General features: G+C 31.9%; 1 protein-coding gene across 1 annotated transcript in view; it reads right to left on the bottom strand.

The window, feature by feature from the left end:
- Window positions 1–17,660, bottom strand: part of LOC145263068 (DNA-directed RNA polymerase II subunit RPB1-like) — a 47,373-nt gene extending 29,713 nt beyond the window's left edge. Inside the window, exons 1-8 of the mRNA XM_080119926.1 lie at window positions 17,472–17,660; window positions 8,752–9,021; window positions 7,445–7,606; window positions 5,575–5,856; window positions 4,125–4,286; window positions 3,419–3,639; window positions 1,713–1,970; window positions 791–1,001 (exon numbers count right to left, since the gene is read on the bottom strand). Coding sequence (XP_079976052.1) covers window positions 791–1,001; window positions 1,713–1,970; window positions 3,419–3,639; window positions 4,125–4,286; window positions 5,575–5,856; window positions 7,445–7,606; window positions 8,752–9,021; window positions 17,472–17,552 — 1,647 coding nt within the window. The 5' untranslated portion in view covers window positions 17,553–17,660. The remainder of the gene's footprint in view (window positions 1–790; window positions 1,002–1,712; window positions 1,971–3,418; window positions 3,640–4,124; window positions 4,287–5,574; window positions 5,857–7,444; window positions 7,607–8,751; window positions 9,022–17,471) is intronic.
- Window positions 17,661–18,018: the final 358 nt, after the last annotated feature.

The following is an 18,018-nucleotide window of genomic DNA, read 5'->3' as shown; positions in this document are numbered from 1 at the left end:
TTTTTTTTAGTGTAATACCGAATAAGCACTTATCACGCATGTGACAGTGAAAAATAAATTATCAATAAAAATGATGCTTGTGCAGATTAGTTATGTTTTAAACCAACACATTTCAGGTGAAAACATTATGTACTTACATGTCATAGCAAAATTAGTATAAATTCCAAATATTTATAAAAATAATCCAGTGCTAGACATATTTTTAACAAAAGAAACATCTACAATTACATTGCGATTGTGTTTAAAAATGGCAGAATCACAATATAATCAAGATGATCGATTGCAGTTATTGCCCCTGGATCTTGCAAACTCTTCGACATTAAACATACAATAAAACTATAAATCAATAAACTTTATTTGCAATTTCTACTCAATATTTTTTTTTTTAGTAAGCGGCTCCAGGGCGGTGGTGCCGCCATCGTCCTTTGTTAATTTTAGACAAGTAAATACTTGTTTATTTTCATAATACCGAGTTGTAATTCGGATTTCAAACGTATTTAATATGTATTTCAATTTAAAATTCAATCAACGCTTCTAACAAGGAAAACACTACCCTGAATTTTTTTTTGTAATTTTTTAAAATTTGTACTAATTTTGGCATCACACATAAGTATGTAATAATGTTTCGACTTGAAATGCGTTGGTTTAAAATATCTTTAATTTACATAAGCACCAAATAAATTACTACTTTCCCGGGCGACACTAACTTTGTTTAATTTTATTAATTTTAAATAAATATGAGTTTTATCAAAATTAAAAGATGATTTTATTTTCAAAAATTAAATCTAACCCTTGTTAAAAAGACGTCTCGTTTGGTCATTTTTCTTACGGCTGCTAGAGTGTCCTGTACAATACCCATGACGGGTCGGTTAGCTTGTGGAGTCAGAATCATACGAGGGACAGAAGCGAGGTTGTAAATTTCTGCCCTTGTCTCCAACGATTGAGGAAGATGGAGATTCATTTCATCGCCGTCAAAATCTGCATTGTATGGTGTCGTTACACTGAAAGAGAAAACTTAGATTGTTAGAAACAAAATACTGATCGATATCAAAATTGAAAAAAATGCAAATGGCCGAGTTACAAACAACTAGACCAATTAGTAAGAATGCTTGTGTAGATTGGTGATCTTTTAAACCAATGCATTTCAGGTGAAAACATTACATACTTACATGTCATTTTGAAACTAGTAAAAATTACAAAAAATGATCCAGTAGAACATGCTAGATGTATTTTTAACAAAAAAAAAAAAAAATCATCCATAATTACATTCTGTTTAAAAATGGTCGACCCTTAATTTAAGTCAATTTAAGTCAAGGGAGATAAGTCAGTTTGTCATACTGAATTGGTCACAACTCTTCCACATTTAAACATACAATAAAACTCGATACTTTGATAAATTCTATTTTTACTTTAATTATTTTTTTCTACTTGATCTTTTCATAATTTTTGGAATTTATACTAATTATGACATGGCACATAAGTACGTAATGTTTTCACATGAAATGCATTGATTTAAAAGAATTGCCAAATGCTGGTCCAAATATTTAGTTTTTGATACAAATAGCCCCCAAACAGAAAGACAGAGAAGATTGTAATTATTTTAAAGCAATCATTGACAAAGAGCACATTTTAGGTCGCTGAGTAAATTGTAGATGATAGAGTCATAAAATAAAAAAGAAATTGCTTTTCTAAAATGAAAATTAATGTCTTACCTGAGGTTCAATCGGAAAGTGGACCAGGGTAGCACTTTGACCCTGTGACACATCATACTCATTTTATGTAGAGTTGGTTGTCGGTTGAAAATGACAACGTCATTGTCGTGCATGTGACGCTCCACTTTGTAACCAATTTGAAGATGCAGATCACTGGCTTTTGGATGATATCGTAGATCAATTCTCTCGCCATTGTCACGAATAATATATTTTGCACCGGGATATTGATTGGCGCCTCTGTGAACAAGTTCATGCATTCTGAAATTTAAAAGTAAATTTTCTTTCAAATTTAATTGAAAACAAGAAGGTGAGTGGTCACCGACTTAAAAAAATTTGAAACAATGGAGTCACCAAGGCCCGAAGGCCACTCAGGGATAAGGGGTAATGAATGTAATGTGGTAGTGTAGTAATTGTCAATGGTTTGAGTTGGGTAGAATTTATTTAAGGGGACGGACGGTTCAGCAAGAACTTGTTTACATTAGACTTGAGTCTACCATATTGTAATCAGCTGAGAAGCAGGCCAATGGAACTGTGTTTCACAGGCGGGTAGTTTTAGGAAAGAAGCTGTGTTTGTGGAATCTGTGTTTAGATTTAGGCACAGACAGAGACTGGGGGAAACTGTTGATGTGGATATTTAAAGAAATATTTTTTATTTATTGTGCGTATATATTATTTCTAATGGAGAAAGATTTTTTAGGTCAGAGATGAAATATTGAAAGGTTTTGTGCTACAGATTCTATAGCCTTACTCAATGGAGGTCATCCTTTTAAGACGACAAAAATATGATTTTTCTATAACTCACTTCAAGAGATTAGAAAGTGGACATTGGTTTACTTTCGACAGCCTCATAACTCTCGCTTCCCTTATTTTATATTTATCTTATATTTTGACCTTTAGTCCTCATATTACATTAAAAATGTTTCTGACAAAGGGAGAAGTATTGCTGTTTTAGGATCAGAATTCATCTAAAAAACACTTATTGTGTGGTATTTTTTTTTTAGTTCTTGAAATGGTATTTTTTTTTTTTTAGTTCTTTACATTAAGTGACTTTATGCTTTGGAGTAATTTTCATATAAATATTAAAAACAAAATGAAAATTTTATTGTTAATTATTCTTTATGTCGAAAGGCATCCATCTTAGAAAGATACCAGTTTAATGCTACTTGAAGTGATTTTTTTTTTCTAATTTCATACGTAATAATACTAAATGGATTTGTTCAGCATGTCATAATCTTAAAAACAATTTTGAGCTACTGCATATTGTCTTTCCAATAAAAATTACATTGATTGGAAAATGATAAGTTTAACAAGTTTGAATTAACTTTTCATCTTTTCAGCAATTTCTCTGATTAATCAAACCTACTTCTCAAATGTTAAACCTGTACCTGGCATTTGCGACACAAATACTTAGAGACCAAACTTTAAACACACACAAATTTCATTCTCTATTGAGAAGACGATTCCTGTCTTTGTTCTTTAAAACTTGTGCAAAAACAAATTATCACACTTGTTCTTTTAAAATTTTTAAAGGGCTTTTACAAATTCTAGAATGTGGTGAACCCCAGATGAAAAACGTTAAAACTGTCATGATCAAATCCAACCAATCCAAGCCTCAGACCTCTAACCCATCCCTCTGTATTCAACATGATAAAAAAATGAGGATTAATAAAAAAAAAAAAAAGAAAAAAAAAGAACAATCACAATACCTGTCTATGTTGAATGGTGTTACGATCTCTGGGAAAGTTAAATTTTGAGCAATACTTCGAGGTACTCCGACCTGATCAATTCTCAAGTTAGGATCCGGGGTGATGACAGTACGTGCAGAGAAGTCGACACGTTTTCCCATCAAGTTACCTCGGACACGACCTTCTTTCCCTTTTAATCTTTGTTTGATGGATTTGAGAGGACGCCCAGATTTTTGGACTGCCTGCAATATAGGAACATTGCATCATTTTAGAATGGAACTTCTTTTTTTTTTTGTAAGTAAATCAGATAGAAATTAAATTTTTAAAGACAAAAAAAAAAAAAAGCAGATAAAGAAAAATCTTTGATATATGTACCACTTATGGAACAAAAATGCTATATTTCAAAAATCATATACATTGACGAAGCAGTTTTATTTTATATACAGAAAATCATTTTTTCACTATTTTTAGAGATTTTAATAGCAAATGGTATCTATTGGAAGCCTAATTTTGATCTCTGTGGTTTGAATCAAGTTGTCTCCCTTATTTTAAAATATGGGGGATCAAAACACTCACGCTTATGTATAAAAAAAAAAACAAAAAAACTGATCAATTTACATGATTTTTGGAATATTACAGTTTTGTTCAGTGACAGGTAAGTACATCAAAATTTTTCTGTATATTTTTATGTTAGGTTGAAATCTAGACCAAAAATATTTTGCATTACCCTTGGCAATCCTGGTAATTCATTGTCAACCAATGTAGCAACGTGATATTGCAACATTTTTGTGTCTTCTGAAATAATGTGGGCAGCGGCACCATTCTGTTCATTTCGACGCAATTGGTTATTTGCTTTGATGATATCAGCCAATTTATGGGTCAAATCATCCTGAAATTAATTTGTAAAAATAAAGTTAACAGTCAAACGATGACAATCTTTATAAAAACAGTATTTTATCGTAAAATTTGTAAATAGGAAAGCTTAAACTTAATGGTGACAGACTCCTTTAAATAATTACATAACTCCTTTTGAAAGTCTCCACTTTCTGTTTGGCTTTTCTGTGAAAGTTAATTTCATTTACGTAAAAAATGTTCCGCATGTGTGAATCTGGGAAAAACTCTTACACAGCCCAGATGAGCTCAGCAAGATACATCGCCAAATTTTGTTTAACATTTTACATGCACACATGTATCAGCAATGGTTAAGTAACTCCAAAGTTTAGCACAAAATTCAATTATAATGCAAAAAACATGAAATGAAAAAACAGAATTTTCCTTAGAAGCATAAGTACTTGATCATCCAAACTTTTGGTGGATTCAGAAAAAAATAAATGAGAATTTTATTTTTTTTACATATGATAGAGGTATGAGTAACCAAAAATGTAATTGAAATAAATTTCAAAACCTAAAAGGGAAGGGGGTAACAGGTCATTAACATGTATCCTTGAGTGGCTTTCGGTCTTTTATAAGTGGTGAATTGTGAAAAATACAAAACTTTTGAAAAACTTATGAAATTTTCGGAAAATTAGAATACAAACAGACAAAGAGATTGAAAAAAAAAAGATAACTCCTTTTTCATTTTTATGAGGGTCGTTCCAAAAGTAAAACCTCTTAAATTTTTTTTTTTTAACCCAAAAAGTTAAAGAGCTACAAACACAGAAGTGATATCATTAAAATGAGCAACCTTTTTGTGCTCCAGAATTTATTTTTCTACATAGTCATCACCATTCTCAATGCACTTTTGCTAGGAATTCAATGACGCATCTCTGCTTTTGATGCACATCCGTTACAATTGCTTTCTTAATCTCACACTGTTAATATCTGCAACAGAGAAGTGAAACTTTCAGGTCATGAATGCATAAGTTCAGATATAACAATGCAATTTGTAATCCTCTCTAATCCATTTGGGTGGAAAGAAGTAAGAGGCATTACTTTTGGAATACTGTTTGTACTTTATCACTACTTATCAAGGCCAACAGCCACTTGAGGCTAAGAATTAATGATGGAATTATTATCAGAAGAATTTTATGAGATTCTTGAAAATGGTTGGCGTTCATGACAGAAAGCTCTTCACATCGGATTTAAAGATGTCCATGTTGTAATCTGCAGAAAAAAAGTCACAAAGGTCTTTTTCGAATAACATGACTGGTGAGGGGGGTGGGGGATGCAAAACTGACCTGATTTCTGGCCGATCCATACATAACAACAGCTGGTCTCATAGGAAGTGGTGGCACTGGCAAAACTGTGACGATCATCCAATCAGGACGTGAATGTTTCGGGTCCATACCCAATGTGATGCATTCTTCATCTGAAATCCTTTTGAAGATTTCTAGCACCCTCTCGGCAGTTAGCATTATTTTCTTTTCTTGGGAATCTTCATTCACCTGCTTCCATTCCGCCACTAGCTCTAAGCCGTTTCGGCGGATTTTAGGTTGGAACCGACCACAACCGCCATGGCCCTGTAAATTAATAAACACATTAAATTAAAAACCCAAATGGAGGCAGGAGGGGAGGATATGGTTATGTCTTCCTAAAATTTCTTATATTATATTCTTGCATCTTCTTTATATTAAGTTAAACTTCCATCCTATTTTAGTTTTTTTTTTTTTTTTTTTTTTCAATTATTTGGAAAAGAAATCAATCAAATTATGGAATTTACTGGTTGTACCTAGCAGGCATTGATTGTGATTGAAAAAAAAAAATCATTCATTTTGGTGACTTAATTTTGTGATATAGGTATTTAAAAAATGTTTTTGTACTCAATATTAATCGATTAAGAACAAATGTGTAATATAGAAGTAAAAAACAAAGGCGTGGTTAAAGTTGAATAATTTAAGTGATATATTTATGGTTGAAGAATTCAAGGGAGAGAACTCAGTATAACTGCACACAGTAAGTTCCACTAAATGTGTTTTGATGAGTGAAAGAAATTGTTTCTATCTTGTTTTCTTAGTTGGAATAAGTATTTAAAAAAAAAAAAAAAAAGTTAAATTACAACATATTCATGCTAATAATATTGAGCACAAAAATAACAAAAACATGTTAGACTGGATCAGATCAAGATATGTCCGACAGATTTCTATTTGGATTTCACTCTGGCATTATCCGATTGTTAGAAGATAAAAGAAATCAAAACGGCTTAAGTTACCAACTTTTGCTTAACACGTTTGTTTTGACTTATGGATGGTGAATTAAAACATGACAGAAGACAAATTGTGCAAAGTAATAATGGTAAACATTTACACTCCTTGCTTTTTCAAAGTGTTTCATTTGTGAAGGAGTTCTCCAGGTGGGTGTCAAAACTTTAAAATGGTTTGAGTTTGCTGTTTAACATCCAGAGGAATAAATATATCACAAAATCCTTTGTATTATTTGGATTATTGTTTTAATCTTGAGTGTTATCTTTACATTTTATGGATGTAACCACTGACCTTTGTCAGGTGTATCTTGTCGAACTCAAGAATCCGCATGGAATTTTGAACGGAATCGTTTATGTAATCTATGGGGATAGCATGCTCTTGTTCCATCAACCATGACTGGATAGAAGTCTTAAGTAATTTGACATTATACTTTTGAGTGTCGCCCAGGCTAAGGATTGAATTTTCAACCTTTATCCACTATGCCACAGATTCATGAAAATAACACTGAAAATGAGAACGGTAGTCTGGAAAATCCAATACAAAGAATCAATCCTTATCTCAAAAATTCCAAAACAAGGTTCTTCTTTCCTCTTCGACTCGATTAATAGAAAAATGTTGATGGCATTTGAAGATCTGATCTGGACGGCAACAAGGCAAAACGGTTTTGATTGGGCTATCATGCCCACAAATGATTTGCGACTGTGGAATTGGGATTGGCTGGGCATAGCACATTCAATATAAAAATGTGGGAAATTATATTTTTGCATTTGTTTAGATTGCCAGTTTCCAAGAAAAATCAATTCTAATATAAAAAAAAAGTGCTTTACAAACCAAGCGGAAATTGTCTTCTACTAAAGAGTTCAAATTTGTCAAGAAAAAGATTTGTAAAAATAAAACGATCGTTTACCTTTTTAGCTTGGTCGACTTCGCCATTTTCATTTTTGACAACATCCATTTCATCACCACCTTCGCAGACGCGTTTGCTTTTACAAAGATCGTAGACGTGAGCCAACCGCTTACGGGGGTAGCCTTTTGATTTACTTACGATATCTTTGATTTTGGGATTTTGCTAAATAAAAAGAAAAAGTGAAAATTTAAAAAATGAAAAAATATTAAGGAATCTGGTAGCTGGGAAACAATTTTTGAATAATAAATGATGGATCTATTAAGATTAAGATTCCGGATATCTTCATTTTTTAGTTTATTTCACAGTTAATTCAAGAATAGTTCTTAAACATTCTATTTCAAAGACATTCAGCTTCCCTTCACGCTGCCAATAATAGTCCAGGTTTCATTCATGTATGTTTGATTGTTAGTTACCGGAAATGTTGTGAAAAAGAAAAAAGAATTTTGTAAAGAATCCACTGAGTGTATGCACAACCAGCGATAATTCTGGTATTGCCTAAATCAATACCCAACACCTACAGTAATAAAAAGTATCAATGCATTGTAAAGTTTTCAAATGTTCTTTCTGCTCCATATCTTTTGTTTTTGACGTTCAAATGCAGAAGTTATTTGTATTCTTTGGCTAATATCAGATGAGAATCCTGCAACCACTGAGTAAAGAAATATCTTTTTTTTTTTTATTATCTCAATTATTTTCTGCATACCAAAAAAAACAGCTTCAATGCTATATAAACATCATGAATAACGTATCATAAAAAAAAAACAAATATTTGAAGATGCGTAAAAGATTAAGCATAAAAACTTACACAAATGATTATTCGACATTAAATAATTAAAAAAAAGCTGGATGCTTATTTAGAATTAAACAAAAATACAGAAATTTTTTTTTTTTTTTAAATTTTATGTGTATCTGTTACAGAATGAAGATATATTCCAAAAATCATGTAAATTGATCAATTAGTTTTTATTTTAAGAAAATCAAATTTTATGATGTAGCAATACACTATTTTGATCCGCCATGTTTTATAATTAAGGGGAGAAAACACAATTCAAATTATTGAGATCAAAACCAGTCTTCTAATGGATACAATTTAGTTTTAAAATCGTTAAATAAACATAAAAAAATGATTTTCTATCAAAAAAGAAAATACTTGATCAATTTATGTGATTTTTAGAATATGACACCTCAGCTTTGTGACAAATACGTATATCATAAGTTTTTTGGAATTTAGTTTTTTTAAATAGGAAAAATTCTAAAACAAACACCAAAGGTTGCTATGACATAAAACAAAAGAAAATTCTTCTTACCGTATCAACAAGCAATTTTGAACAGAAGAAGCAAACACATCGGATTATTTTGATGGTCTTCACTAAAAACCCAATGTGATAAACGGGTTTGGCAAGTTCAATGTGTCCAAAATGTCCAGGGCATTCAGTCATGTTACCAGCACAAGTCTGGCACCGAGACAATCGATCTGTGGTTCCTTGGCGAGGGTCCATTAGACCTCCAAGTTTGGGCCGGCCGGCTTCCATCGTTTCTGGATATTTGATGCCTCCCTCTGTAACCGACATACGTCGCTAGAACAGAGAAAAATGACAAAATTGAAACAGGTTATTACAAACATAAAACTCCACAAGTTAATTAGTTGCTAGATTTGGTTTTTAATAAATGTCAAACCTAACAGTGGATCATTTATGCTGTTATCTTTATTGTCCAAAAATATTCTAGTAGGTTTCTTGCATTAAATTAAAAAAAATTGTTTCTGATATGGACTATGTTTTTGCATTCTAGAAGAACATTTTTGCTAATGATCGGCACTTATCAATGCCAAAAGCCACTCAAGGATAGGAGTTAATCAGATGAACAAAATTTTTAGTTGAATAATGAATATTAAGAGAGGATTGAAAATGAGAAATTGAATGAATAAAACTTAATCATGAAAACAATTTATAACAAATGCACTCAACAAAATCATAAAAATTATATTTATATACGAGTTATGTTGACACACTGGTTACATACCAAAGTTAAGCAACAATGACCTTGGTCAGTACCAGATGCGTGACTATTTGGGAATATTAGGTGCTGCATATATTGTACTGGGGACATAGAAATTTCCAGGTTAGAATCTGGGTGCACGTTTAAAATCACTAAGAGAGATGCACCTTCGGTCCACATTAAAACATGCATCTAGGAGAAAGAAAACCGATGTAAAACAGATCTACTGTCTGCTCGGTCGTGTGACATTTGCAACGACTGAGGTTAGCAGTGGTTTCAGAATGTGGAGAATCTTACGCAAAGCCTTCACTGTTATAAAAAAATCATCTGTGTGTATTTCAGACAACTTAGTTGCCGGAGTCTCATACGTCAGGATTCAATGAGAGCCTATTTTATATATAAAGCACAGTTCATGTTTTAATCTACATAAAATCTAAAAGTGTATTTTTAAGTAAAATTTAAGACAAAAAAGTATTTCCAAATCTCTAAGTACAGCCCTAGGGGGGTTATGAAGGCATAACCCCCTTAAAAGTACAAATATATAGTTATGAAATTTAAATCATATAAAATTTCCTGAAAAATAGAAGTGGTCTCAAATCTTTACATGCCACACCTTTAAGTGATCCATGAGGACAAAACCCACTTAAAACTTAAAATACATCCAAATGTAATGAAATTTGATTTGTATGTTGCTTCTCCTGGCTATATTTAGGAGATTAAACGGGAATGGGGAGGGCAGTAAAAAATAAATTTGGTGTCATGAGCGTAATGAAAACAGAAAGACTAATCCTGATTCAATGCCGAGCAACATCGGGTCTTCCTGCTAGTATTATATATATATATATATGATCCGATATTTTGTGCCACTCCCTCAGTCACTGAACGTCCATGTGCCCAAAGATGTCTTCAGTCCTGCCAGCAACTTGCACACCCTCAACAGAAAGGACACTAATGACAGTCATTGGTTTGAATAAAACCAACAACAACAAAACTTATTGTGCGCCTTCATGTGATTAACGAAACCTGCCTTGGACAACAAAGCCCAGTCACACACCTCACAGATCGAGAGATCCCATGATTGGATGGCAAGGTTTGGTCTTTCGAAATGCTCTCTTTAGCTTCGCTCGGTCTATCTTAGCCGCTTCAAAGTGCTCTGCGCGCCCATATATCAGTGCTTGCCACTGCTTGTAATCAAACACAAGGGACTCCCAACTGTTAACAGGAACATGAAAGTCCACCAAACTCTCCTTCATACTATCACAAAAACGTGTGTGTGTGTGTGTGTGTGTATATATAATATATATATATATATATATATATACACACACACACACACATACCAATCAGGCAGTAGATAAGAAAAGTTTACCAGATAAAAGCAAAAGTAAACTTCAATCTAACATAAATATTAATATTCATAAATTAATCATTAAGTTATTAATTTATTTTAACTGCTTTGGATTATTCATTTTAACCACGTCGTATTGGAATATTATTAAACGTCATTGTGAATTGGGATTGATTAGAATCTGAATATATACATTTTTTTTTTTTTTTTTTTAAATCTAATTATCCACTGACACGTGTTTCGTCATCTATAACTCTGGCTGAGTGGCTGAATCTAGCAAGATTTGAAATCGGGACCCTATGGTAAGAAGCCTGAACACCTACCACTGGACCATCTCGCACAACTGCCTTGGATATATCGCAATTTAGGTAGATTTTATTTATTTGTTTTTGTGATAGGTTTTGAATGATTATATATTTTTAACTTTTCTTCGTTTCTTGATTTTACCAAAAGACTTCATTTCACTATAGAATTACTAATTTTCAGGATTTTTTTTTTTTTTCATTTTTATAAACATTTTACAAATATTTTTTTGCATTTTTGACCACCGTCATATAATGCAGTTTCATACAATGCTAAAACCAGCAAATTTTTAGCTTTGCTCTATACATAAATTTGCTAACATTTCTTTTCTCTGAGAGGAAAATTTTGTATTCTTCAAGTCTCCGCAGAATAAGGATTAATTAAATTTGTTTGAGGTATTCTGCCAAAAATTTTTTAAATGTGTAAAATTTGCGGCGAATGCTCTGTTTTACGGTTGTTTTAAAAATGGAATGGAAATTTAAATTTCGTTCCGGTACATTACACTACATCCAACCGTTCATATTTGACATGTCAACTTTTATAAGTTTTCGGATATGCTTACAAGGTTGGGAGTGTCTATTCTGAAAGCTGTTCTTAACATGTGAAGGTTGGCGGTTTATGACAACCATAAAACAGAGCGTTCTCTTCAAGTTTTTACCCTAATTATCAACAAAAATTAAAATTGCACACTTGTTTACAAATAAAGTAAAATGCATTCTGGTAGATTTTATTTCGCAATTTTTTTTAGGGTTTTTTAAAAGTCATTTTTTGTATTTTACACTATTGCCTCCTTTTATTTCAATGAATAAGCGATTAATAGTAAAAAAAAATGTATTTATGGCGGCAATTAAAAGTAAAGAAAATACAGAAAAGTCTTTATGATGTACGTACTCGGTACAGAACGAAGATGTCATTTCAAAAATTACGTAAATCGATCAAATAGGTTTTTTGGGTTTGTATTACTGTACACATAGATTCGAAAAAGTTGTCTAAAAACAAATAAATGTTACCAAAGGCAAGATAAGTTACTTTTCTACCAAACTGGATATATTTTTCGTGTTTTTATTCAATATAACATGTTTATTCAGCTCGAAAACCATACAGTGTTTACCGATGTATTGGAAGTTCAAGATGAAGTCTGACTCTCTCTTTAATACGGTAAATTTAGGAAAAGGTGTTATAAATAAAAAACCAGATAAAATACTGTTAAAAACTCGCTCAATATATGTTACCGTGACATAGGTTGACATATATTCGGCGGGTTTTTAATAGTATGTTGTCTTACTGTGTTAAAGAGGGAGTGAGGCGTCATCTGAATTTTCCAATACATCGGTAAACACTGCATGTTTTTCGAGCTGAATAAACATGTTACATTGAATAAAAACACGAAAAATATATCCAGTTTAGTAGAAAAGTAACTTATCTTGATTTTGATACTTTTATTTGTTATATATTTGTTTTTGACAACTTTTTCGAATCTATGTGTACAGTAATAGAAACCCGAGTTGTCTCCCCTTTTTTATTTCATCGGATTTAATCATGGCCGACAAAATCCTTACGACTCACCTAGTCGTAAAATTTGATTTTCTTAAAGAAAAAAAAAAACATCAAATTACGTGATATTTGGAATATGGCATCTTCGTGCTGTAACGAGTACGAACATATTTGAATAATTACCTAAAATATCGGTAAATTTTAGGTATTTTTTTTTTATTACGTAAGAAAATATTGTTAGATTTTTTTTTTAATTATCGAGTTCAAAGGAAACCAATTTCCTCTCTGAACGCAAATAATTTAAAATAAAAAAAAGTATATCTGATAATTGTATTTGGTCAATGGAATAAAAATAAAATACGTTAAACTTATTTATCGCCGTTTTATTTACTTTTTTAGGCGTTATTGTTGCGAAAGCTTAGTTTAAACGATTAAAAAAAAGTACGAAACTATGTAATTTCTCGCGCGAAATCTGCCTAAAGTATTCATATCATTTCACTTTATAAAGATTAACAAATTTAAAAACAAAGAAATTCCTATCAAGTAATTTTTCAGAATTAATCCAATAATACAAAAATGCATATATATTTTCAATGAAAATAGTCGTATTTAAAGTCGTACAATGAAAATACAAAATGATGTATGACAATGGTAAAAAAAAAAAAAAATCAAGTTCCGTCCGTCTTTGTTTTTATTCTTCGTCAACTGATAGTTGTGCTTCACGATGAATGCCCTGGAAAAGCTCCATCTGATTAATGTCTACAAGTTTTAAAATATTGTTATCATAAAAATAAAAAAAAATAGTCAACTTCGTTTGCATATTTTACAACGAGTAAACATTAATCAGAAGTGACAGTATTTTTTTTTTTTTTTTTACATAACCCAGCGTAAATACTCCCAACATTCCCATGTTAAGAACGGCTTTCGTAATAAACACCCCCAACATCGAAAACCGTTCTTAACATGGAGAGGTTGGGGGTGTTTATACTACGCTTTTGGTTAGATCGTAAAACAATAACAAAGTGACTTTTCCAGGTCATTGATCGTAAAATACACCAATTACGTAACGAAGAAGGTAAACAAACCCGGACACAACTTGATTTTCACTAGAAATTTTGTTTAAGTGATAAAAATGGTTTTTGTTTCATGAGGATTCGTTTAGAGTTAAAATCTACTTAGTATTACGCATGTGATCTGAAGAAAAGCACGTTTTAAATGTGTAAATAAAGACGCCATTTTGTAGAAATTAAATCTCGATTATTCGAGCATAATTTACGTTTCAAAGGATTTCATTTCAGACTAAATGAAAATTGTGCCTTATGTAATAATATAAAATAGAAATCTTTGTTATCCCACTTTGTTTAGGCATATGATCTCATTTACCAAAATAAAATAAAAGAAAAAAATAATATCGGAAAAAAAAAAAGTTTTGCCAACCGGATTTAAAGCGTGTTTTTTTTTGTTTTTTTTTTTTTATTATTAAGTTTATTATTAGAAATAACTGTCCACGTGAAATTAAAATAATTACAAAAGAATATTAAAAATAAAACGCAAATTCATTCTGTTGGTAGTTATGATAAACTAAAAGGTTATTTGAACTGAAGTTCCGAAAAAAAAAAAAAAAATTTGTTATGATACCGAACAAAAGGTTCAATTTTTAGGAAGAAAAGCTAATATTAAAGATGGGGAGGAAATGTCGGCGCTTTAAACCGAGTTATCTCCCCGTGGCGTTTCTAAAATCCAAACAAAAATTTTTAAATTAAAAAATCTGCCCTCATAAAAACGTGTTTTTCCACTGTAAAAAAAAAAAACAAAAAAACTACTCGATCAAATTAAGTGAAATTTTTTTTTTTCGGAGATCTTCAATTCAAAACGGAATAATTACAATATCCCTGGTCCCCCCTCGCCAATCTTTCACGAAAAACACCCGTCTAGCTGAATCCACTGTGAAAAATTTCCCCCACTCTATATCTGTGCCTAAATCAAAACGCGGATTTCATGAGCAAAGCTTACTGCACGCCTGTGGAACTCTGTTCCGTCTGCCTGCTTCCCTCCGGACTACAACTTGGATGTCTTCAAGTCTAATGTTAACAAATTCCTAATGAACCGCCCCCCTAATTAAACACTTCATAAAATCTCCTCACTAACGTAATGTACTTGCAATAACCCTTATCCCTGAGTGGCTTCCGCCCTTCCGGGCCTTGATAAGTGGTGATCACCGTGTAAAAAAAAAAAAAAAAAAAAAAAAAAAAACTTTTTTCGATATTTTCATTTTTTAATGTCTTGATTAAACTGTATAAGTACCAAATCGTCAGCTAGAAGCACAATAGTTACAAAACACCTTCCCCATGTTAAGAATGGCTTTCTAAATAACGTTATTATTTCAGCATGGTAAGATAAGTGCACTATTACATTAAAATCTATAGAGCATATCTCCCACAAACGTATTTTTACGTTTGAGAAAATATCTGCTCATTTTTTTTTTTTTTTTTTACACGTGTTTTACGATAATCGGAGGGGGGATAACTGTAAAGTAACTATAGTATAGTTAAATATTTAAAGGATCAATGCACTGCACTGCACTGGTTGGTTGTCTAACCTCCAAAGAGTGTTTATTGCGAAAGCCGTTCTAACATGAAGAGGTTGGGGGTGTTTATTTAGAAAGGCATTTTCCTATTTTCAACCTCACCCCCACCCCCGTAATCAATTTCTGAAAGGTAAGTCCTCCAGCGCACTTTCACCATCTAAAGATTTATAAAAATCGGAATTGAGAATAGAATGTAAATAAAGCAACTGCTTCAATTTTGCGTCAGGAACCCGATTTTAATTTTGTGTAGTCAGTGATGATGGGCGAGTTTTCGGATGTTTTAACTCATCAGTGAATTTTACCGATCCAACGTGGGTACTGATGTTTTGAACTAATTCAAACTTTTTTTTTTTTTCAAAATAAGATTAAAATAATAGCATTTACATAGTATACGAATTCACATAAAAAAAAAAAAGATTCTTATTTATTGATTACATGTAAAACAGCCTTAAAACTTGGCGGTAAAAACAGAATAATTTTTTTTTTTTTTTAAAGAAAGGGATCAGTTTCACGTGAATTTAAAGTAAAATGATCACCAAGTTTTCGACCAGTAAAGAGTTTTTGGGTTTTTTTTAAGGACATACCCATAGTTTTTTTTTTTTTCCTTTTAGGAAGAGGATTAACAGAGTACGGGACTTCAATAATATCGAAAATTTACGATGTTGAAAAAGTCACCTTTAATATACAGAAAAAGTATGAAGTTAAAATAAACAATCTTTTTTTTTTTTTTCCCCACCGGAAAACGAAAACAATATTGTACCTATTTACTATGCCTCCCCACGGGTTAGACACCAGGGTCGTTTTTTAACGTGGAGAAAAGGTACAAAAATAAAAATTGTCTCAGTCGTGAAGGATTTCTCCTCCACCGAAAGAGAATATTGTAAGCTGGTTTCTTTGGATTATAAAGCGATCACTACTCTATTCAGCAAACAGTGCTCATGCACTTACTGATCCGCGCTATTTTTTTAAATCGTATTTCCACGTTTAATTAAAGTTTTATCTTTTTTTATTCAATTGTAAGGTTAAAGTACAGAATAGGTACAAAACACCCTCCCCATGTTAAGATTGGCTTTTAAAATAACGTTATTATTTCAGTACGGATCAATAAGTGCAGGAGTACCCCCCCCCAAAAAAAAGGTAAATTTATACAAATACCGTGACAGCGAATTAGTAGAAAAAAATGTACCCTAACCCTAACCCAGTTTTCAGATTCGTGTTCAGCACACCGAAACGTAACAGAATACTACGTAAAAGATTTTACTAATTCGCTGTCACGGTGTTTGTAGCTCATGTTTATTTTTGATTCTTATTTACAATTCAACCTAATTAAAATAATAAAACTGCAGAAAAAAAAACGGTCGACCTAGACGAGAGTGCCCAAAATGCCGACCAGGACTGAATGGAAGAAATATCTCATGTATTTAATTTAAGCCGTCGTTTCGTATCTTACAACATCGTATCTTACAACATATACAACAAATATTTTCTGGGTGGACACGAGCTGTTTACTTTGGGCATACTGTAATCCTTTCTCCTGGGTAAAATTAAGGAGAATTTCCATTCTTGGAGAAGTAGCCATTTTTTACAAGCGATAACGGTAGAGAGAAGAGTGTTGCCAAAGTAAATTCAAGTGCCTATCAGGGTTGACAGCTTGGTTTCTTTTTCAATTTTGGCTTCAAATTTGGCTTTTTTCTGATAATTTTATATAAATATTTATAAATTATTAAAGATTAAAGAAAAAGTTACAATAAAGTATTTGTTGTATATGTTGTAAGATACGAAACGACGGCTTAAATTAAATACATGAGATATTTCTTCCATTCAGTCCTGGTCGGCATTTTGGGCACTCTCGTCTAGGTCGACCAAAAAAACAAACTGATGTACGTATCAGTCATGGAATTAAAATGTCATATTCTAAAAATCACGTAAATTGATCAAGTAGTTTTATTTTTAACGAAAAAAATTCATAAGGATCTGAGAAGTAACTTGCCTCGTTCGCCATTATGAAAAATAAAATTTCAAGAAACAAAAGGAGATAACTCAACAATAATTCATAGTATATTTGTTGTAATGGCGACGAATTCCCATTAATCGTCTAAAATGGATTTTTCTTCATAAAAGTAAAGCTACTTGATCATTTTACATAATTTTTGGAATATGACATTCCGTTCGATGACGGATACGTAGGTCATAAAGATTTTGCTTTAGTTTCGTTTTTTGGGTTTTTTTTTAGGTTGAATTCTAAATACGAACTGTTTTTGTGATTTTGGACGGCAATGTTTCATAATAGAACTTACTGTTTCATCAGGACTCAAGATACCAAATTGAATCCATTTACATTCCCGTAAAGGAGCGTTGGAGTCACCAACGTAAGCCATGTTTGTTTAATGTCGTATCAAGTTTGCTGGGAAATTAACTTATGACGTCTAGTCTTTTGAGTTAGAACAGAATTTCTGCCGAATACGCCGCTGCGCACCGCAATTTATATTTTTTATTGCTACGGGGTTTTCACTTAGTATAGCACGGGCTACTAATTTCTTTCCCAACAATATAAAATGAATTATTTACAAAATATATAATTTAGGATGCAATATTTAATTAATACAAATATTTTACAGTTGTTTATTTATTTGTAAATTTTAGTTTTAGTTTTTCGGATATTTTAAAATCGGAAGTAAGTGCGGGATCATTGGGGTGTTTTGTTGGAAAACGAGAAGGAAAAAATTGGAGTTGTCCTCCTCCTGTGTAAATTTTATACAGACCGCGGCAAAAAAAACTCCCACATTTTGAACGGATTATTCTTATGAAATTGACACAACAATTTAGGAACAAAACTGATTATAT

The sequence above is a fragment of the Euprymna scolopes genome, chromosome 38 (genome assembly GCF_053919585.1).
Source record: "Euprymna scolopes isolate OS-2025 chromosome 38, ASM5391958v1, whole genome shotgun sequence".
Taxonomy (NCBI): Eukaryota; Metazoa; Mollusca; class Cephalopoda; order Sepiida; family Sepiolidae; genus Euprymna; species Euprymna scolopes.
The sequence above is the reverse complement of the archived record's forward strand: the minus strand, read 5'-3'. Positions and strand labels throughout refer to the sequence as shown.